Consider the following 23,575-nt stretch of genomic DNA (forward strand, 5'->3'; position numbering starts at 1 on the left):
GAAGATAGAGAATGGGAATTTTATTCTGATATCATACCTTTCAAGTCTGGAAATGGGGAATAGCCCAAAGCAGAGTCTTGCTCCATTTGTTGTTGTTTTTTAAATTTTCTCTTTACAGTACATAAACTTTAGAAACTTGAACAGTTTAATATACCCCCAAAAAATAAAGAAGGAAAGAAAAAAGTTCATATGAAATTGTTAACTTTGATGAGATACTTTTGTTTAGTTAAAAAGTATTTTATATGTGTATATATATATATATATATATATATATATATATATATATATATATATATATATATATATATATATATATATATATATATTTAAAACACACAGTAACAAACCATTGTGCTTGTCTGTGGTTCTTTTCTGAACTTTCTTACGTGTATTTTTAAATGTTTCATTGAACACCCAAATCCATTCCTCAACCTTCAAGCCCTGCTACATTTAATAGATTGAACTTTTGATCTTTTTTGTTTTCTTGGGAGTTAAACAGAGAGAAGGTAGCCACTATCTTCAGGCCTTTGTCATTACCTCTGTTTGATTCTGTTTTACTCCTAGACTCATTGGGATCAAAATTGTATAATTGGCTAGCAAAGTGTGTGATGGCTTTCTGTGACATTCCCTTCTTTCTACATTCTTCCCTTTGAACATCTCAGTTAATCCCATATCTTCTGAGTTTATACTTATAGAGTGTTTCTTGAAGGAAGGGACTGTCTTAGTATTACAATGGTATCTGTGAAATATTAATATTAAAAGAATTAAAAGAAGATTTCCCAAAGAAATCCAGAATTTCTAGATTCCTTATGGAGAATTTCTGGAACAACATGAACAAGAACCAAATAGAATGAGAGCAGACAATCAAATAGATTTTTGTTCTATTAAAATAGCTCCCTTCACTTATAAAAAATGAGAAGTCTATGAGAAAATTAAGCTGGATCCTGTATTGTTTTCATATTGGTCCTCTTTACAAGTAAATACCAGTGAGACCAATATCAGACTTCCTTTGAGATGAAATGAGTACTCTGATCAGAGATAATATTACAAGGTATCAAAGTTTGGACTGTAGGTTGTAGTCTCAGACAAAGTCAAAATCTAATCTATTCATGATAGGCACTAACAACTGAGGGACTTAGTCTTGAATGTATTATTTCCATTTAATAATAGAGGATGTTTTTAGAAAATATAAGTACTTAAAACTTTTTCATGGAAGCTTTTTATTTACAAAACATATGCACGGGTAATTTTTCAACATTGACCTTTGCAAAACTTCGTGTTCTAAATTTTCCTCTCCTTCCTCCCCTCTCCTCCGCTAGATTGCAGGTAATCCAATATATATTATGGATATATATGTTAAAATATATGTTAAATATATTGTTAAATATATGTTAAATTGTACACATATATGTACACATGTATGTATACAGTTAAAAAAAACTGAGAGAGAACAAAATGCAAGCCAACAACAACAGAAAGAGTGAAAATGCTATGTTGTGATCCATACTCAGTTCCCACACTCTTCTCTCTGAGTGTAGATGACTCTCTATATTAGGATTTTTGTGACCTATTCATCTTGCTAGGGTGATTATTTTACATCACCATTTCATAATAAATTATCTTTGCTGAAGGATAAAAAAAAATAAAGTAGCCCCTTTTGTCATTTTGTTATACTTTGGTCTCTTACCTAAATCTTCCAGATTAAGGTTGTTCTTCATAGAAAATCAAAAGGTCATTAAAATAATGTCTCTGCAACTACACTTCCTGCCCAGTGAAGAATTCTGCAATAAAAATACCATCTGTTCCTCTACCTTCCATGCTTCCTTCCATTCAAAATGGTTTTAACCCTCAATTTTTTCCTGATTTCTATTCAGTTCAGCAAACTCTTATGCCAGCAGTATGCATGGAAGTGGTAGGGACAGTTAGCCTGAAAGAAACCTTATAATTTGCCAAAAAGAGAGTCACGTTAACAGTGAACAACAGGAATTCCCATTGATACAGTGCTCTGAGGTCGACAGAGGGCTTTCCTCATTATCTTGGCAAGTGGAAAATGCCAGTGGTGTTATACCCATTTTACAGAAGAGGAAACTGAGAAGCAACAACATTAAGTGATTGTACAGCGAATGAACATCAGAAATGGGACTCCCACACAAGTCTTTTGATTATATAAGTCCAGCATTCTTATTACTACACCATGCTGCTGCTTCAATAGACACTAGGTCTCTCCTGAGAGAGGATTGGGCATAGTTAATCATCTGGGATCTCTGCATAGACTGGCACGTAAAGAAACTGGCATCAGCATCCTTGTCAGATAGGCGATTAGGTGATGGACCCAGTCAGCTATCTGTCCCAGGATGAATTCCCCACTTATTTAACCAGATCCTGCTTTTCCATTTATGCAGTAGACCTTAACCTATGTTCAGGACCTCACTCTCAAGTTGGTTCAAAGGCAGGAAAAAGACTGTCCTTTAGCCTTTGTTCTGGCTGCCTTCCCTTGCCTGCCTTTTCTCCTCTATGTCTGGAATTCTCTACCTTCTTGTCTCTACTTACAAGCTTCCCTGGCTTCCTCTAAAACTTCAGTTTGCTCAGATCTCGGCTTCTGCAAGAATTCTTTCCAGGTCATTCCACATAACATCCCCTTCTCTGCTCCCAGTCATCAGGACCCCTCCACCCCAGATCCTTCCATCTACTCTGTATATATAACTTGTATGTAATTTTTTTACATGTTGTCTCTCTCTATTAGAATGAGCTTCTCTAGGTCAGAGACTGGTTTTGCCTTTCTTTACATTACCAGTCCTTAGTACGGTATCCAATGAGTTACCTAATAAATATTTGTTGACTGACTTATAAAAACCTATCTTTACAAAGATACAGGATTGAGTTTAGGAAAGATAAATGACTGAAGATAGGACCTGGATATTTAAACGCCATCATTTTCATGGCCTGGAGCTGTAGATGACTTGTGCCAATGATTCCCAACAAAGTTGAGGCTTCTGTGAGGCAGGGATGGAGAGACTTTGTTTCAATTCCATTGTCCTGGATGGAGACTGGCTGGCTGGGGATTTATCCTCTGAAGGGCCTAAAAAAGACAAAAGGCTGGACCCTGGTACCCCTGGCCTGCTAGATGTGGCCATTCTGGATACATCGTTTAGTGAAATTATCTGTTGATACCAAGCCATAGTAGACTGAAACCTACTTGCCCTTTTGCTATAATAATCACAGGAATAATAGCTAGCATTTGTATGGTGCTTCACAAGTGTTATCTCATTGCACTGTCCCAGCACAGATTTGCTCAGGGTCACATAATTTGTAAAGATCTGAAGCTAGATTTGAATGCAGATCTTCCCAATTCTATCAGTGATTTCCTACTCTTGCTACTGCAATTCTGCTGTAAGTGTGGCCTCTGTTCATTTTAGCTTCTCAACTTGTCTGCCGTGGTGCTTCTCAATTGTAACGTTTTCATTGATTCCCAACTAGTAGCTACTTTAAAAGACCATCTCTTTAGCACTATCTCATCAAGAGAGTGAGTGAATCCAAGAATACTATAGTGATGTCATCAAAATTATGGATAATTCAAAAGGCATTGGGATGGTGCATGATGGTAGTAGTAATCATGACATTGATGGTAACTGATATTTATATAGTGCTTTAATGTTTGCAAAGTCACTTAATCCTGTTTATGAAACCTGTTTGCAGGGTCACAAAAGGGATCATGAGAAATAGAATGTTTATTACATATATATAAAGGGATCATGAGAAATAGAATGTTTATTACATATATATATATATATATATATATATATATATATACTTTTTCTTCTACTCTGACATTGCTTTCCATACCTCAGCTTGACATTAAAGTGACATGATCAGTCCTCATTTATGTAGGGCTGTGTCAAATGGTCCCAGTTTATGACTTGTATGTATATTTGGATAGAAATGCAATGGTTAGATAGTGAGAAAAAATCAAGCCAGGTTCTTTCCACTTTTAAAAGGGAATCCCTTCATAAATTCTGCATAAGTTTAATTCACCAGATACTATTCTAGACACAGAGAATACAGAACCAAAAATGATCCCTGCCCTCAGCTCATATTCTTCTGGGAGTAAATATGGGTGTGGGTATATGTGGACAATATACAGAGATATATCTATAGATACGCTGGAGATCTGTCAATCTATGCAAAGTAATTCTTTTTTGAAAAATCTTTTTACTTTCACAAATCATTGATCTTTGCAAAACCTTGTGTTTCAATTTTTTTTCTGCATCCCTTTTCCCTACCCCCTCCCTTAGACATCAAGTAATCCAATATATGTTAAACATGAGAAATTCTTCTATATACATTTCCACACTTATCATGCTGCACAAGAAAAATCAGATCAAAAAGGAAAAAAGTGAAAATACTATGTTGCATCCACACTCAGTCCCTCTCTGGATTATGTAATATAATTGCAGAAAGAGGATAATCCTCTCTCTGAATTATGCACAATAATTCTGAGGGTGATCCACAAGTGTGAGAAGTTAGAAAAAACTTTATATAAGAAGTAGCACTTGAATCAACTTTCAGAGGAATATGTGGATTGTACGAGGTAAAGATGAGGAGGGATTTTGAGTGTTCTAAAAATGGTCTGTAAAGATTCAGACATGGGGATGGCTTGTTATTTATGGGAACAGCAAGTAAAACAATTTGATTGAAAAGTAAGCTAGATGAAGGAAAGTAATGTGATAAACCTGGAATGGTAGTCTGGAGCCAATTTATGAAAGGGTTTGAAAACTAAATGGGGCTATTCCATCATCTAGTTAGAATTTTGACTAATCTCATCCTTATCAGAGTGTTGATATACACCCTTTTTTCCTTTCTAGAGATATGAATTTCTGAAACAGACAACATCAGTTTTAGTCTCCATGTTTTCAAAGATAAAGATGATGAAGCATTAGAAGAGGGGCTTGAGTGCTGAAAAGTTTGGAAAGCACAGATTAAGAGGAGAAGATGAAGAATTAAAATTTCCTCTGTTAGGTTTGAAGAAGAGAAGTCTCAAGAATTGAGTGACTGGAAAAGCTTAAAGTATATGCAAGAAGTTATTAAGGAAATATTCCCAGATTACTGCTGACTGAGGTACCTGTCAAATACCTGAGGCTACCAGATTTAGTGACTGTACCAGTTCGTGCTTCTATCTTTCCTTTTAGAGAGCTTATAGAACAGAGAGAAGCTTCAGAGTTTTAGAGCTAGAAGGAACCTCAGTGGTCATTCTGTCCATTTCTATTATTTTGCATATTGGAAAACTCACAGCTACAGGGATTAATAATAGACTAGGTTGTAAGTGACAGAGGCACAATTAAAGCCAGGCCCTTCAACTCTAAACCTAGATTTCTTTCCCCTAAAACAAAGGATGAATTCTGTCTACTATATTCAACTTCAAATCAAATGTCCTCATTGTAAAGCTAGGTTTATCTCATCTGAAACCAATTTCATTTTTGAATAGTCTAATTGTTTAGAAAGCTTTTTTTTACTATGTATGTAAAGCTGAAATTATTCCTCTATACCTTCTGCCTGTTGGTCCTAGCTTTATTCTCCAGAATCAAACAGAAGCAGTCATATCCTTTCTTCATAAGAAAACACTTCAGATAATTGAAGACTATTATAATCCATCCTACCTCCCCCCAATCTAGCCAAAATCTTTCTCTTTTCTGTACTAAACATCCCACGTTCCTTCCATTGATCTTGTATAATCTTGTTTTGAGTTTATGTAACCATCCTAGTCATTTTCCTGTGGTTGTACTTCAGCTATGTTACCCCGAAATGGTTTTCATATATAATTTGACAAAGAAAGAGAGAGGAGAAGCAGACAGACGAGAAAAAGAGGTGGGGGGGGGGAGAGAGAGAGAGAGAGAGACAGACAGACAGACAGACACACGGAGAGAAAGGGAGAGAGAAGAGAGACTTTCTTTTTTGTTTTGAACATTGAACTTCTAGTAATACAGCTTAAGATAGCATGAGTTTTTTGGTTGAGATATAACACTGCTGACTCATATAGAGCTTTCATTCTGCCATAATTTTTGTGTTTTTTCCCTCATAAGTACTGATTTCTAAGTACGTGTTTCTTTTATAGTTCTTCTGTACTTCTATAATTGATCTTTGGGGACCCAGGTTCAGGACTTTATATATTTCCCTATTAATTTCATTTGAACTTACCAACGTATCACTATCAAAATCATTGTGAACCTTGATTCACTCACACAGCATAATAGTTATCCCAACCACATTCATAAACAGCTGTAAATTAATTAAATATTCTTCATCTTTCATTTGATGTGCTATAGTATATCTCCTTACAAAATATTTTTCAGTCTATATGCATTTGTGTTGGATCACAAGAATCCAACTGGATTGACTAACCATAAAAATGTTGACTAGAAGAGGGTCAAGGAAGAAACTTAGGAACATTCTACTAAAGACCTCTTCAACTAGGTTGTCTTTGGTCTATTATTCAACACTTTTTGTGTCCCATCAGTCAGCCAGTTTTGAATTCATCTAGCCACACCAGCATTCAATCAATACCTCTTAGTCTTGTCCTTAAGGATATTGTGAGAGACCTTTGCCATATATTTTGCTAAAATCTAGTTACACATTTTTTTTAAAATTTTCATTTGCAAGATAGGAAAAGCATAAAGAAGAAATTAATTATCTTTTTCATCTTCCCCAAATTCAGGCAGGGAAAAATAATGCCAGATGAGGCAGTAGGTAAAGCACTGGTCTTGAAGTCTGGAAGCCATGAGTTCAAATCCATGAGACATCAACCACATGATCCTGGTCAAGTCACTTAACTTCTGTCTACCTCAGTTTCTTCATCTGAAATATGGAGATAAGAATAGCATCAATCTCCCAGAGTTGTGAGAATCAAAAGAGGTGAAATTGTAAAGTGCTTAGCACAGTTCTCTTTTTCCCCACCTCTCTATAATTTAATTAAAATTTCATAGCAGCCATATTTATAGATACTTTGTGCTGGTACTTTTTACAATGTCTCTATCTTATTTATATTGTTTTTGATAATCCAAATAATTAAACCCATATGTAGGCAGAATTGTTTGCTACTCAGTTGAATAAAGACTGCTAAGGAAGCACCTGCTTCTGGCCATTAAAATCTTGTTGCTTTTGCTCTCAGTCCAAGAAAATTGCACACGGACCAAAAAGTAGTTTGTAATGAGCTATACTGTGCCAGGAATGAAAAGGAAACTTCCTCAACTTTTCTCTATTTAGGGGAGTGAAGATGACCCTTAAAGGTGAATTTCCTTTTGCCTGCTTGGCTCCTATCTACTGAGAACCTTTTAGGAGACGTGCCTGCTTATGCCCTTTCTTGTTCTCCACTTTGGAGTTAAGCAATTGGAAGAATCCCAGTTTTTGTTCCTTATTGGAGCTGCCACCTGTTCTTACTGCTGAACTAAATGTTCTTGGCTTTCTTTGGTATGAACAAGCTCTCCCTCTGGGAAAGGTGGGAGGAGGGTGAAAAAGGGAATGGGTGGAGGCCAGTTCCAGAACCAGTGCTCAATTGGAGCATGGCACACAGGGGGTCAGTGTGTTGCCTTAACAGAAGGGCTTTGTGTGACAGCTTCTCTTAGATCTGTGGCTCCACCAATTGCATTATGGGCAGGCTCAGGCAGCTTCATCTCAAACATACCAGTTCAATTCCTGACAATGGAAGACCAATAACAATAATTAAACTGAGAAAACAAAGAAGACAGACAGACAATTCAGAGTTTCAGTATGTAGGGAGAGTGCTGCCTATAATTAGAGGCCTCAAGAAAGTAGTGCAGGGCTGAAGATGATTACATCTCTGAACATATCTGTCAGGGTACATTTACAGATCTGCTAGTTCAGGTAGGGCCCAAACTTTCCCTTTTCTTCTCTAGAGAATTAGTTTACAAAACCTTCCCATCTTTTGTCCTCAATGAGGAAAGTAGAAACTTTTGGAGTGGTCCCACAAGGCAGAAATATTTTTTTGAATTTTTTGAATTATGATCTTAGCTGGGTATAAAAAACCTTTGATTTTTCCCTAATAGTTTCTCTAATGGCCCATCACAACTCTCTGCACTCTTACGTGTTAACCCTATAGGATGAAATGATGTTTACAGATTACCTGTGTCTTCAAATGATATATTTGGTTATGGTTATAATGGTGATGATAAGGAAAGATATAGAGGTTTTCAAATAATTGGATTTATTGTTATGGATATTTGTTTACATCAAGTATCTTTTTTATTTTTGTTTTTTTATTATTTTAAAATTATTTTTATCATTTTATATATATAATCCCTCTTCATCTTTACCTTTTACAATCTACAGATTCCTCTGAAAGTTGATTCAAGTGCTATTTCCTATATAAATAACAATTTATTATTGTTATGCATATTTGTATTCAATTCTTTCTTTTATTTATTTATTATAATTTTAAAAATTAATTTTATAATTATAAATTTTTTTGACAGTACATATGCATGAGTAATTTTTTTTTACATTATCCCTTGTATTCATTTTTCCAAATTTTCTCCTCCCTCCCTCTACTCCCTCCCCTAGATGACAGGCAATCCCATACATATTAAATGTGTTACATTATAACCTAGATACAATATATGTGTGTAAATCCAATTTTCTTATTTCATGGTAAGAATTGGATTCCGAAGGTATAAGTAACCTGGGTAGAAAGACAGTAGTGCAAACAGTTTACATTCAATTCCCAGTGTTCTTTCTCTGGGTGTAGTTGTTTCTGTCCATCATTGATCAACTGGAAGTGAGTTGGATCTTCTTTATGTTGAAGATATCCACTTCCATCAGAATATATCTTCATACAGTATTGTTGTTGAAGTGTATAGTGATCTTCTGGTTCTGCTCATTTCACTCAGCATCAGTTGATGTAAGTCTCTCCAAGCCTCTCTGTATTCCTCCTGCTGGTCATTTCTTACAGAGCAATAATATTCCATAACATTCATATACCATAATTTACCCAACCATTCTCCAATTGATGGACATCCATTCATCTTCCAGTTTCTAGCCACTACAAAAAGAGATGCCACAAACATTTTGGCACATACAGGTCCCTTTCCCCTCCTCAGTATTTCTTTGGGATATAAGCCCAATTGTAGCACTGCTGGATCAAAAAGTATGCACAATTTGATAACTTTTTGGGCATAGTTCCAAATTGCTCTCCAGAATGGCTGGATTCTTTCATAACTCCACCAACAGTGCATTAATGTCCCAGCGTTCCCACATCGCCTCCAACATTCATTATTATTTGTTCCTGTCATCTTAGCCAATCTGACAAGTGTGTAGTGGTATCTCAGAGTTGGCTTAATTTGCATTTCTCTGATCAGTAGTGATTTGGAACACTCTTTCATATGAGTAGATATCGTTTCAATTTCATCATCTGAAAATTGTCTGTTCATATCCCTTGACCATTTATCAATTGGAGAATAGTTTGATGTCTTATAAATTAGAGTCAGTTCTCTACATATTTTGGAAATGAGACCTTTATCAGAACCTTTAACTGTAAAAATATTTTCCTAATTTGTTACTTCCCTTCTAATCTTGTTTGTATTAGTTTTGTTTGTACAAAAGCTTTTTAATTTAATGTAATTAAAATCTTCTATTTTGTGATCAGTAATGATCTCCAGTTCTCCTTTGGTCATAAATTCCTTCCTCCTCCACAGGTCTGAGAGGTAGACTATCCTCTGTTCCTTTAATCTATTTATGATCTCATTCTTTATGCCTAAATCATGCACCCATTTTGATCTTATCTTGGTATATAGTGTTAAGTGTGGGTCCATATCTAATTTCTGCCATACTAATTTCCAGTTTTCCCAATAGTTTTTTTCAAATAATGAATTTTTATCCCAAATGTTAGTATCTTTGGGTTTGTCAAACACTAGATTGCTACAGTTGTACCCTTTTTTGTCCTTTGTACCTAATCTGTTCCACTGATCGACTAGTCTATTTCTTAGCCAATACCAAATGGTTTTGGTGACTACTGCTATATAATATAGCTTTAGATCAGATACACCTAGACCACCTTCATCTGACTTTTTTTTCATTAATTTCCTTGAAATTCTCAACCTTTTATTCTTCCATATGAATTTTGTTGTTATTTTTTCTAGTTCATTAAAATAGTTTCTTGGGAATCTGATTGGTATAGCACTAAATAAATAGATTAGTTTGGGGAGTATTGTCATCCTTATTATATTTGCTCGGCCTATCCACGAGCACGGAATGTCTTTCCAATTATTTAAATCTGACTTTATTTTTGTGGCTAGTACCTTGTAATTTTGCTCATATAATTCCTGACTTTTCTTTGGTAGATGTATTACCAAATATTTATATTCTCGACAGTTGTTTTGAATGGAATTTCTCTTTGTATCTCTTGCTGTTGCATTTTGTTGGTGATGTATAAAAACTTTCTTTTATTTTTAACATGGTATAAAACTTGTCTATTGTCCATTTAAAGGAGCATGACTTTATTCTTACTTAGGATTATCTTCTTCATTGACAACTAAGTATAAATGACCCCTCTTTAGTATGGAACTGAATGTTAGTCTTAACCATGGTATGAGTTCCCCAAAGCAAGCTGTTCAAATCTTTTTGATGTTGAAGCCACTTGTATTTCTTTCTACCTTTCTTCCCCTTTCATCATAGTTCCAAAAGTATCAAAAGACTATTTGTATCAAAAGATTCTATAGGCAACTATAAAATACAAAATTGCCTTCTGAAGGAAACTTACTTTGGGCCTACCTTCATATAGACAGGAACACCATGTTACCCACGTGTTCTGTTCTAAGAGAAAGAAGCAGCTAAGTTTTGGAAGATCTTACTCTTTATTTAAATGGTGATTAGGTTTTAAGGATGGTCCAGTGGAGACTCCCTAGCAAAACAGGATACTATGTTGAACAGTTTGGAAAGGCTATGGGGAAAATATATGTTAACTGTGGGAAGATATGATTGGAATGACTGTTGCAGGATTTTTCTTCTACATCCTGAAGCCTATTAAATAACATAGAATTGCTATCCTTGCTACTGTGTACTGCTTTTCCATATTATGAGCCATTTGTGAGGAAATAAGGACTGGTTACAAAGTGTATGTGAAGCAAGACTTTGCAGTTGTTAAGGAATCAGAATGAGTTACAGTAGAAAGGACATTCAAAATGAGGAGCCCTGTGTTTTAGACCTATCATGGATATTCATTAAATATGTGACCTTGGTAAAATAATAGGATAATAGAAACTTAGAGGGGAGAGTAAGTCTCATTTAGTTCATTCCTTATTTTAAAGTATAAATTTTCTCTTTAGTATTTCCCAACTGGTGTTGCATCTACTTGAAAAGATACACAGTGATAGGGAGCTCACTATCTCTTGGTTCCTTCCCTTTCATTTCTAAAATGGTATTACTTGATAAGTCAAAATCTGTTTGCAGCTTGAGTTCCAGGTATGTCATAGGAGGTCCTTTCCTCATACTTCCAGTTGTTACTAGTGTTATCCAAGTGTTCTTTATTTCTTGCAATTGTTTTTTTAATTGTTTATACATTTGTTTATACACCCTTCCCTACTTGATGCAATAGAAACTTTTTTTTTCCAAATGGAGAATAAAAATATTTTTCCAAACACTTGCAAAGATAGTTTTCAACATACCCCTTCACAGAATCTTGTTTTATATATTTTTCTTTCTCTCCTCTCTCCTCCCCCACCCTAAGACAGCAAGCAATCCAATATAGGTTAAATATATGCATTTCTTCTAAACATATTTCTATTTTTGTTATGCTGCATCACAAAAATCAAATTAAAAGGGGGGGAAATGAGAAAGAAAAAAACAAACACAACAACAAAGTCGAAAATATCATGCTGTGAAAGATAGCACTTTCCATCCCACGTCTATTGAAAATGTCTTGAATCATGTCATTATTGAAAAGAGCCAAGTTCATCATAGTTGATCATCACATAATCTTCTTGTTGCTATGTACAATGTTCTGGTTCTACTCAATTCACTTAGTATCAGTTCGTGTAAATCTTTCCAGGCTTTTCTGAAATCAGCCTGCTCATCATTTCTTACAGAACAATAATATTCAATTACATTCATATATCATATCTTATTCAGCCATTCCCCAACTGATGGGTACTCAGTTTCCAGTTCGTCTTACAATACAAAAAGGGCTGTTACAACATTTTTGCACATGTGGGTCCTTTTTCCTTTTTTTTTTTCTAAACTGAGGCATTTGGGGTTAAGTGACTTGCCCAGGGTCACACACAGTGACTGAGGTCAGATTTGAACTCAGGTCCTCCTAAATTCAGAGCTGGTGCTCTCCAGAATGGCTGGATCATTTCACAACTCCATCAACAATGCAGTTTTCCTATATCCCCTCCAATATTCATCATTATCTTTTCCTGTCATTTTTGCCAATCTGAGGCTATCAAAGTATATTATCAAAGTAGCACATCTCAGAATTATCTTAATTTGCATTTATCTAATCAATTGTGATTTAGAACATTTTTTCATAAAACTAGAAATGGCTTTAATTTCTTTGTCTGAAAATTGTCTGTTCATAGGAAAAGACTTGTGAAATATAAACTTTTTGAAGGCAGAAATTTTGTTACTTTTGTCTTTGTATAGGTACAAGCACAGAGAGATAGAATGCTGGATTTGGGGACAGGGACACCTGGGTTAAAACCTCCCCTTAGACACTTACCAGGTGTGTGACCCTCATATAAGTCACTTATCAATGAATCTCAGTTTCCTAAAGTTATCCTGGATGGCATCACCTGCATGTAGAATAATGAGATTCCTTTTTTGTGCTCAGTTAATCCCCTAATCTTTCTATGGTTGATTTTGACTTTTTATTGTAATATTAAATATATCACTGAAGTTTACTTTGGTAGTAGAGCACTTGTGTAGAGATTTAACAAGAACTTTGTGCTTTTTGTACCTTCTAACTTCTTCCTCACAGGGAATCTTCAACCAGTTTCAATGTAGCAGTGAGAAAGTCCTTCCTTCTGATACACTTCGCAGTGCTTTGGCAAAAACTTTTCAGGATGAGCAACGCTTTCAGCTGGGTATTATGGATGATGCTGCTGAATGTTTTGTGAGTATTTCCCTTTCTCTTTCTTATGAAGCCTTCAGTATGATAACTGAGCCCCATTCTTTGGGAATAACCATGTCTTCACCTTAACTGTTAGAACTAGGAGTCTCTTCAATGGTTCAGAGCAATTTTCTTCCAGTTGTTACAATGCTTATTGACTCAGGCATATTAATTATTTCATGCTTTGTACCATGTACTCTTGCCATAGTCTAAAGCTATAACTCTAATCCTCATAGAAATCAGGGTTCCCATTGAGGGTAAGTAATGAGTGTTAGTGAGAGACAGAATGTCTAAAGACATGAATGTTTTGCTTGAAAGTGGATCTCTGACTTAAGTATGATCTACATTGGACAATCACATTGCCTATTAGTAGGCAATAAAGTTACTTTCAGAATTATTTCTTGACCTTAATTATATTTTTAAGCCTATAAAAAGAAGTTAGATCTATTAATTTTGAATAGTGACAGAAAATATTTTCTTGTCACCATATAATGAAATACCTAAAGAGCTCTAAGGTGCTTTCTAGCTCCAAGACCTTAGGATTCTATAAGTGATGTCTTTTCTCAGTGGTCAAAAGAAAGGTTGAGGGGCAGCTAGATGGTGCAGCTATGGATAGAGCACCAGCCCTGAAGTCAAGAAGACCAGATTTGATCTGGTCTCAGACACTTAACATTTCCTACCTTTGTGATCCTGGGCAAATCACTTAAATTTCAGGAAAAAAAAGAAAGAAAGAAAAGTTGAGAGGACCAATAGGAATAGGAGATACTCCTGCCATTCGCCAAGGTCCCATTTTTGCCATTCTTTTTTGTATGAGCTGCTTGGCTACTTTGCCAATTTTCCATTTTTATTCCCTCTGTGGTAGGAGAACCTTCTGATGAGGATTCACTTCCACATTGCAGATGAAACCAAAGAGGACATTTGCACTGCTGCTCACTGCATCTCTCACCAGAAGTTTGCAATGACTTTGTTTGAACAGGTAGGCTCTTTTTTTTTTTTTTTTTTTTTTTTAAGTCCCAATCTTTCCAATTGTCTTTGGCCCAGAATATGAGGTGTCATATGTGAAGACTGACATGCTAAGGGCATTTGATGACTGTGGCTTATTTGTTTTCTTTCTGCCTTAGTGTGTATGTACTAGCTGTGGTGCCACCTCTGACCCACTTCCCTTTATCCAGATGGTACATTACATCTCTACCACTTCCCTTTGGTGAGTCCTAGAGGTTTTATCTCATTGAGACTTTTGGGTTTTAATTTGTGGTGGTCTGGATAATTTGAGTCCTTTTTGCTTAGGCAATTTCTGAATACCTATGGTTATTATGAAATATGGGGATTATCCAAAAAATATTTAAAATAGCTGTTAGTCTCCTTTTTTTCCCTCCCCCTCTCTTCTTTCCTAGGATCCATTTCTGTTGAATGAAGTGATAGAATAGGAATTCTTTGAATCTTTAGATCTTAGAGAGTTCATAGATATAAGAAGGATTTTTAATCTCCTTTGTCTAGTCCATGAGACATAAGAAGAAAGCAGAATATGTGAGTTAAGGCATTTGTGAAAAAAACTATTTTGTTTTAACTTTGGAAACTTATGCCCTCCTCTCCTTTTAATTTATCACACTTAAGCAACCAGGCAATTTGTATGTTGGAGAGGCGAGAGAAGCCGTCCCCAGGCATGTTTGGTGAATTGCTGCAAAAAGCCAGTACCATGGGTGACCTTCGCAACTGTCCTGTGAGTGAGGGAGAAAAGGGGGGAAGAGGGGCAGATGAGGCATCAGGACACAAATCATTAAAAGGTATGGGGATCCAACCACAGTGATGATGTCCACGTTTCAGAGTAACTGTGGAGAGAAGATCCGGATTCGCCGTGTACTAATGAATGCCCCACAGATTATCACCATTGGGCTTGTGTGGGACTCAGACCATTCCGACTTGGCAGAGGATGTCATCCACAGCCTGGGTACTTGCCTCAAACTGGGTGATGTGAGTCTCATTTCCTTTGAATATATTGATCTGTAATCCTGTGGAAAATATGTAAGCCTAGTATTGTTCTATAGTATTTGAGATTGAACACAGAAGAGAGAATATCTTTGCCCACAAACTTTTACAACATAATATGCATAACAGTTAATACATTCAGGAGAATTACCTATATGTTAAATGAGGAAAAGTCCAATATCTAATTTGAATAATTGGTGAAAAAATCTTTTTTGAAGAAGTAGACCTTAAAGTATAGGAAAGATAGGAGGATTCAGCTTGGCTAATAAATACTTGTTGCTTAATGGATTTTTGAAAAATTACCCAGTTCTGTGCTATTCCAGTTATGGGAATTAATCTGGAAAAAGGACCAGAGAGGATCAGTGAACTTTATTGGAATAGTAATGTTGGAAGACAGGGAGGAACAAAATGTATGTGGAGCTTGTGCCCATTGAGGAGGATGGGAGCAAGTGAAAGTGGTCAGCAGTCTCTCAGTGGTAATATTCAAGGAAGCATGTGAGGAAAAGACTTGAAACAGGACTTTACTAGCATAGGTCTGTACCAACCAAGTTGAATACAGCTAAGCTATGTATACAACTTATATTCTCTGGAATATTAAAAGGAAAAAAAAGGATTGAATGGATGGTTAAAAAACATTTATTAAGAACTTACTATGTGCACATCCCTGGAGACACAAATAGAATTCTGTTCTCGAGGAGACAATGCCTCTAGGGGGTTTCATCTGTGAGTCAGATGGTGAGGCTTAGTGCTATGTAGGGTACAACAACAAAATAGATACTGATGCTGTTTCTTTAGTGCTATTTACATTGATAAAACTTCATTCTAATATTATACCATTTAACAGTGTCAAGGGTTTTATGGATGAGAATTTTTTTTTTTTTTCCATGTCTGAATTTCCACAAAGGTTGCTTCCCTAGACAAAAGCTATGGGGACGAGATAGGAAGTGGGATTAGTGTTGTAGGGGGCCACTGCTGCTTCCAAATTTTGTGTGACTGAAGGGATCTTGGAGGTTCCTTTTTACTTTAGTACAGGGGTTCTCAAACTAAGGCTGCTGAAGACATTTATGCGGCCGCTGGATTATGGCAAATGGGTTGAGGGGCGGAGACAGAGTGTGAGTTTTTGTTTTTATTATAGTCCAGCCCTCCCACAGTCTGAGGGACAGTGAACTGGCCCTCTATTTTAAAAATTTGAGGACCACTGATGAAGTAACAGGGAACAAAATGATGAGGTTTATACCTCATTAAAATTATATTAACTGAGGTCTAGTGGCAGGATTGGGATACAGGGAGTCACATGGAGCTCCCCTGCAACCCCTTAGGATTCAGCACAAGGATACAAAGTTAAATGAGGTCTAGTGGCGGCAAGAGTCCCCTGTAAATGAATTTACAGGCCCGAAAACCTAGATTGATAAAAAGAGGTTTATTGCAAGGGTCGGAAGCAAGGTTGAAGTCTGATTAGTAAAAGGCATTAGATAGAGGAAGAAACCGAAAGTGGCGGTACTGAGTTTGATGCTGGCATCTTTCAACTCTCCGACAAGGGATGATTCCACCTTGTCTGTTTTATCTGCTTGAAGGGGCATATGGGTGGAGCCCAGGTTGATTCCTTGATAGCCAGAACCCACCAGGTGGGGGTTAGGCTGCCTGAGCAGATCATTAGAATGGGAGCTGAAAACCCAAGCCAGCTCAGATCCAATGGGGGCTGGGTAGAGCCCAAAACTGGCTTGACCAGATCTTGAAAATCAAAGATCAGTCCTAAAGGAAGTTGGAAATCATGAAAGGAATCTTAAAGGGGCTATCGCCCCCATCACCACTGCTTTAGTAGGTCATTTTGATAATGTCTGGGATTGTGTTCTAGGTCCTCTCCTACAAGTCAAGTTCTCCTTTGATTATCTCAGCCAACCATATCATTTACCTCCTCAAAATTTCTGAAGTAATTATTTTTGTCCTACATTTGACTTTAATTTTCATAAGCTTTCTGTTTTTGTCTTATCTTCCTAACTAGATAATAAGGACTGAATCTTTTATAGTTTTATATCCTCAAGAGTTCCTAGCATGGTTTTGGCCACTGAGGTACTGTTAAATGTTGACTGGATTAACAGATAGGAGTTATTTGGGAACTATTTTACATTGTACTCTCATTTGAAAGCTTGTAATTGTGGGGCAGCTAATAGCAGCTTAGAGATTGGGGAAGTATTGATTTGAAAAGAAATAGATTGTATTGCTAAATTGTTTGCTCATTTCCTGCTTTCCTGTATTCTTTTCTCATGCAAATAAATGGTCTCTCTAAGAGAAGCCTCTTTTTTTTTGGAGGATTCATCTCAACCTCCTATTGGCCATAACCCTTCTATTTCCTTTCTTCCTTTCTTTACCCATCTAATTTTCCAATCATCTTTTCCCCTTTCTCTACTTTTTACTTTTTCAGATTCATTCCTAATGGAGAAACCTTTCCATTTCCCATATTCCCATTATATTTTTTCCCCTTTCTTTTTTTCCCCTGAGGCAAATGGGGTTAAGTGACTTGCCCAGGGTCACATTGCTAGGAAGTGTTAAGTGTCTGAGACCAGATTTGAACTAAGGTTCTCCTGACTTCAGGACTGGTGCTTTATCTACTGTGCCACCTAGCTGCCCCTATTCCCAATGTAATTATCAAAATAATGCTCTTATTGGTCAAGGGAGAGAAAAGTTAGTAGATTGATAAATATTAAGAAATATTTATAAAACGTTAAGACTAATGAGGAATACTGAGTGTTATGTATATTATGACTCTTCCTTTTTTTTTTTTTTTTTTTTTTGCTTTTCTGCAGCTGTTTTTCAGAGTGACTGATGACCGAGCCAAGCAATCTGAACTGTATTTAGTGGGAATGATCTGTTATTATGGCAAACATTATTCTACTTTCTTTTTCCAAACAAAAATCCGCAAATGGATGTATTTTGACGATGCTCATGTAAAAGAGGTAGGAAAGTTCAAGTGCTTTGTGTGGAATATTATCATAATAAAACCTGACATATGTTTAGTATTTTATGGTTTGAAAAGAAGTTTATACATACATTATTTCATTTAAGCCTCACAACCCAACTTTGTGAGATGTGTTGTTAATCCATCTTTTATAGATGGGGAAACCAAGGCACAAAGACATTAATTGGTTTGCCAAGAATCATACAAATAGTTTTCAAATCCTACTTTCTAAAATCCTCTGACTTGAGAGGCATCCAGGCTTAAAGCAGGGCCAGTGGTATGCGGGTTTTTCCTGTTTTTCCTATGGTTTAGGTTCAGGAGCTGTTTATCAGAGTCTGAGGAGATATGATGGTTAGATTTTCCTTTCAGCATGTCCCAACTTGTCTCTTCTTCAGAGTATCTTGCTGTTTCAACAAGGTTTAGAATCATACATTTACAGGGCATATTTGGATTGTTGCTCTTCATGTCTCCCCAACTAGATTGCAAGCTTCTTGAAATCAAAGACATTGTGTTTTATACTTAAGTATCTTTTCCCGCTTCTTTCCTTCTGCCCCTATCTGCCATGCTCATTGCTGAAATTTCTGATAGGTACTCAACAAATACTTCTGCTGCCCTGTCTGGTTTTAACTCCATGAACAAGATGACCACCAAATTAAACTCATCACCTCCAGTTGTTGTTCGATCTTGTCTGATTCTTCATGACCCCATGTGGGTTTTGTTTTTCAAAGATACTAGATACTTCTACAGCTCATTTGACAGATGAAGAACAGAGGCAAACAGGGTATAGGGTCACCCAGTTTGAGGCCAGATGGAAGATGAGTCTTTCTGACTTCAAGATTGATACTTTATCCACTTAGCTACCCAATTTAATCTCATCACCCTGCAGCTAACTTGAGCCTTGATTGACAGCACTTCCCTAAGCCTCCTCTCTGATTATAGGTCTAGAAGGTGAAGAACCAAACTTTTTCATTGCCTACCTGTATAGAGGATAGAAACTGGACTTTCAGCTCAACTCATTCCACTCTGCATCTGCTATTCTACCTGGTTTCAGCTTCATGAAACAAGATGCCCCCAGTGTCCCCTTTCCCATGTCTGTATTTGTTTTCCTGCCTCTCCCAATTAGATTATAAACTCATTAAGGGCAGAGACTGTCTTTTTATTAATTGTAACTTTAGTGCTTAGCATAGTGTCTGGCACATAGTAAGCATTGATTGAATTGGGTTAAATTGAAAACCAGCTGTTTGTATCCTAGGACTTAGAAGTTAGTTTATCATCAACATTTGAAAGCCATTGTAGAGCAATGGGGAAAAACCTTATTGGAGCCATATAGTATTCCCATTTGGGTTTGGGTCACAGAAATGTATTTTTAGATAAAAGGCCTTGGGGGTTTTATATATAAGTTGAGTAGAGAACAGTGTTATAAATACAGGACCCATTACTGAGTGAAGCCTTGACTGGTTCTGGGCAGCATCAGATCCTCTTAACAGTGGGCCACACAAAGTCATCTTGTTATTAGGTGATGGAGACTCTTTCAAATGCTGTATACAGAACAGGGAAACATTTTGTAAACTATACCTTAAAGACCAGAGATTCCATAGCCATAGTATGGTATGAATTAAACACATTGTGATGAGATATTGCCTAGGAGGAGTGCTAATTATAATCATAATTAATCATAATAAATTTATAGTTATAATGAATATATAAGTATATAAATAATAAATGGTGAGTGACTGGATTATTATGAATATTATCTTGATTTTCTTTACTTTTCCCCAGTATGTTTTGGAGAGCTCTATGCCAAAACTAAATGAGGAATATTTTGCTACCAAAGGGGAATAAGATGGGGGAAAGAATAAACATTTATAGTACCTTTCTCTGTGCCAGGCACTATTCTAAGCACTTTACAGATATCTCATCCTTGCTAGAAACACAATTGGTTTGGTTCTCAGAGCAGGGTTGACTTGGGAATGTTGTTGGTTATTGTCTCTATTATTTCTAGTCAGTCTTTAGAACTAGGAGCATATCTGACTCTTAGTACATTGTTTTGATTGAATGACCCAATCATCTTTTCTGAGCTTAGTTTTGAATTAGTTTTAAAATATAATTGTAACTAGCTCTTGGCCAGAAATGTGTTTATTTAGCAAGAGCTAGCAAATACATATCTGCCTAGAATCTTGCAGATCGAATCTAGAGGGCTCTGAATTTAAAAAGAGATGGGAAGGAATGAAGTACTCGTGTTTATGTATACTAAGCTGGTTCCCATAAAAAATACAGGAAACCTGGAAAGATAACAGCAGGAGCTATCTCTGTCATTCTCTGTGACTTTGGACAGGATTTCTCTGGACTCCAGTTTTGTTATCTGTTTCTTGGTTTCTGAAGGCCAGTTTCAAGGGATGGCTTGAGCAAGCCACCTCTCCTCTCTGGTCCTCAAGTTTCTTTGTCTATAAATTGAGGTTAGAGAAGATAATTTTTCATATCTCTGTAGGGTTGAATATGCTTTGATTCTGTAAGTATTTCAAACTGTAGAGATGAGTAAAATCTTACTCTTCTAATTGTTTCTGCTTCAGATTGGACCCAAGTGGAAAGATGTGGTAACCAAATGTATCAAGGGACATTATCAGCCTTTGCTGTTGCTCTATGCTGATCCACGGGGTACCCCAGTATCTACCCAGGATTTGCCCCCTCAGATGGAGTCCCAGTCATACAGTAGGACATGCTATGATAGTGAAGATTCAGGTAAGCAACCTCAATCTTGTTCTTTCTTATGACTTTTGGACATGTCCATTGAATATTCAAGTGACCATCCAAACTTTTTAGCATGTGGACTAGCATGAATTGAAAGGATGCTCTGTGGAGTTTTCTGCATGGTAGCCTCCCAGTTAGTTTTAAGTTTATAGTCCTATCCAAATGACAAGATCTTCCTGGAGGGTCTTGTGTTAAACTAACTTCTTGTTTGACACAGACCTAAACTGACATGCTAGATCGCAAAACAGAAAGGAATTTTAAAATAAATTAAAATTAATTAAGAAGCTTGAAATTAAAATTGAATTGAAAAGTGAAATTGAAAAAGAATGCAAGGAATAAAATCCCACTGGTTAAATCTAAAATATGGAAACATCATTACATAGCATGGCAATATTGTTGTAGAAAACTAACTTCCTATCATTAGTCCCATCCAAGTTGCTGTGTCTGAAAAAGACCAGTGTGATTAGTAAGGAGGAAATAATTTATTCAAATAGCTAAAATGTTTTTGCTAGCATTGAAGGATTTTTGTTTACAAGGTCCAGATATAGTATTGCAGATCCTACTCCATAAATGAATGGTATTCCAGAAATTCATATAATTCAGGTACAATTGAAAAAGTACATGTCCTGACCTCTGATCCAGAGAGGAGGAAAAGATTATTCTCCCCCATCCTAACCCTGGGCAAAATTTTGAAATAGGTTCACTGGTATCTTTTCAGCTCTCTTTCTACATTCCTATCTCCTCTACTAATAACACCTTCTTCTCTGAGAATCTCTTGAGAATCATTAAGCTTCTGTAGTGCTAGGAACTGGGAGTACAAAATAAAGCCAAAGAGTCTATTCTCAAGAACCTCACAGGCTAATGGGAAAAAACATGCTAACCACATACAAACAAGATGAGTATATTATAAACTGGAGATGATCAACAGTGTCTTCAAGTTCCCCTTAATCTATAGCTTTAAAAACTAGCTGCTACAAGATAACTGTATAAATGTGTACATATGTTGCACTTAACATCTATTTTAACATATTTAACATGTATGGGACTACCTACCATCTAGGGGAGAAGGTGGGGAGAAGGAGGCGAAAATTTGGAACAGAAGATTTTGCAAGTGTCAGTGTTGAAAAATTACTCATGCATATGTGTTTTTGTAAATAAAAAACTGTAATAAAAAAATCCAAAAAACCCAAACAAATAAAAAACAAAAACAAAACTAGCTGCTAGGTCTCTAGATGATGTAGTGGATAAAGCACCAGACCTGGAGCCAGGAAGATCTGAATTCAAATCCACTCTCAGAAATGTACCAGCTGTGTGACCCTGGACAAGTTATTTAGCCTCAGTTTCCTCACCAAAATAGTGATAATAAAAGCAACATACCTCCCAAGATTGTTGTAAAGATCAAATGATAATTTTCAAAAGGTAATTATAAAGCAAATAGCCCAGTGCCTGGCACAGAATAAGTGCCATATAAATGTTAATTATGATTACTATTATTATTAGTCCATGGTTCAAAAAACCCCTATCTTTCTACTCTACAACCTCTAGACTTCCTATTCAAAACTTCATTTATTTTTCTAATGCAGTCTTCTTAAGTGTTAGGGACAAATTACTCTAATTGAATTAATTCATATTCCTGTATAAATAATTCACCTAATTTTAGGTATGCTTCCTGAAGCAAATAATAAGAGTATTTGTTAACCTACATAAATCTCTTAATTCCTAGAATTTCAATCAGTATAATTTCACTTTAGAAAGTAATTTTTTTTTAATTGTTCAGGAAGATTTTGGAAGCAGGAAAACAATTTTGTTTAGTTTTTAAAAGTTGCCCTTCTTTTCACAAGAAATTTCCTTTTTCTACTTCTGAACCCATACATTTTCCAAATGTCCTGGGGTTTTTCACAAATTAAAGCTGGGATTTCACAGACTTTTTGTTTAAAGGGATCCTCTGTTAGGGTCTGCATGTAACTTTATAGTCCTTTGTCTTGGGAGGCTTTGACTTTAGCTATCAGGACATCCAGTGACATTTCTGTCTCATTCTTCTATGTGTCCTGCCTGTATATCCCTTCCTTTTTTCAGGGAGAGAGCCTTCCATCTCCAGTGATACCCGGACAGATTCATCAACAGACAGCTATCCCTGCAAACACTCCCACCATGAGTCTGTGGTCAGTCACTTCTCCTCTGATTCCCAGGGGACGGTTATCTATAATGTGGAGAATGATTCTCTGTCTCAGAGCAGTCGGGACACAGGTAGGAAGCTTGTGTGTGTGTGTTTGGGGGGGGAATAAAGGAAAAGCTTCATCTGGTTCACCATTAACAGTCATTAGCATCCCAGGTGCCCAGTATGGGTGGGAGCCCTGAAATCACTGAGTGAGGCTCCTCCTGAAGAAACCTAAATGACAGCTTGACCTAAGAAAGAGGAATGAGGAGCTCAGGAAACTGAGTGTAGGTGTGAAAGGGTCCTGAAGTAACCATGGGAGAAAGAGTTCCCTTACACAGACCTGTTTAGGCAGTGATCATTGAAAGCCATTGGACATGAAGGTTGTTCCTGTCCTTCAGATTCTCGGCTCTGCCCTTTTGGGGCCCTAACCTGTGTGTGCATGCCCATGGTTCTGTTTGTACATCGAACTTGATATTTCTATATGAAGATTCCCTGAGAGAAGGGACTGTGGGGGAAGAGAACAAGTCTATATGGACAGAGGGCAGACCTGTCCCCATTTGTCTTCTATTCTTCTTAAATCATAGAGAGGAATAGATGACCTCTAATTAGGTTATTC

At 36.5% G+C, this 23,575-nt stretch overlaps 1 protein-coding gene across 5 annotated transcripts in view; it reads left to right on the forward strand.

Annotated features, from left to right (window-relative positions):
* USP54 (ubiquitin specific peptidase 54) overlaps positions 1 to 23,575 on the forward strand; it is a 121,212-nt gene that overhangs the window by 64,731 nt on the left and 32,906 nt on the right. For all 5 annotated transcript variants that reach the window (XM_074296823.1, XM_074296825.1, XM_074296821.1 and 2 more), the window contains exons 4-11: positions 12,980 to 13,114; positions 13,974 to 14,087; positions 14,233 to 14,315; positions 14,726 to 14,831; positions 14,936 to 15,082; positions 17,902 to 18,051; positions 20,624 to 20,792; positions 22,878 to 23,048. In XM_074296823.1, the coding sequence (XP_074152924.1) occupies positions 12,980 to 13,114; positions 13,974 to 14,087; positions 14,233 to 14,315; positions 14,726 to 14,831; positions 14,936 to 15,082; positions 17,902 to 18,051; positions 20,624 to 20,792; positions 22,878 to 23,048 (1,075 nt within the window). The remainder of the gene's footprint in view (positions 1 to 12,979; positions 13,115 to 13,973; positions 14,088 to 14,232; positions 14,316 to 14,725; positions 14,832 to 14,935; positions 15,083 to 17,901; positions 18,052 to 20,623; positions 20,793 to 22,877; positions 23,049 to 23,575) is intronic.

Source organism: Sminthopsis crassicaudata, chromosome 2 (assembly GCF_048593235.1).
Source record: "Sminthopsis crassicaudata isolate SCR6 chromosome 2, ASM4859323v1, whole genome shotgun sequence".
NCBI classification, from domain to species: Eukaryota; Metazoa; Chordata; class Mammalia; order Dasyuromorphia; family Dasyuridae; genus Sminthopsis; species Sminthopsis crassicaudata.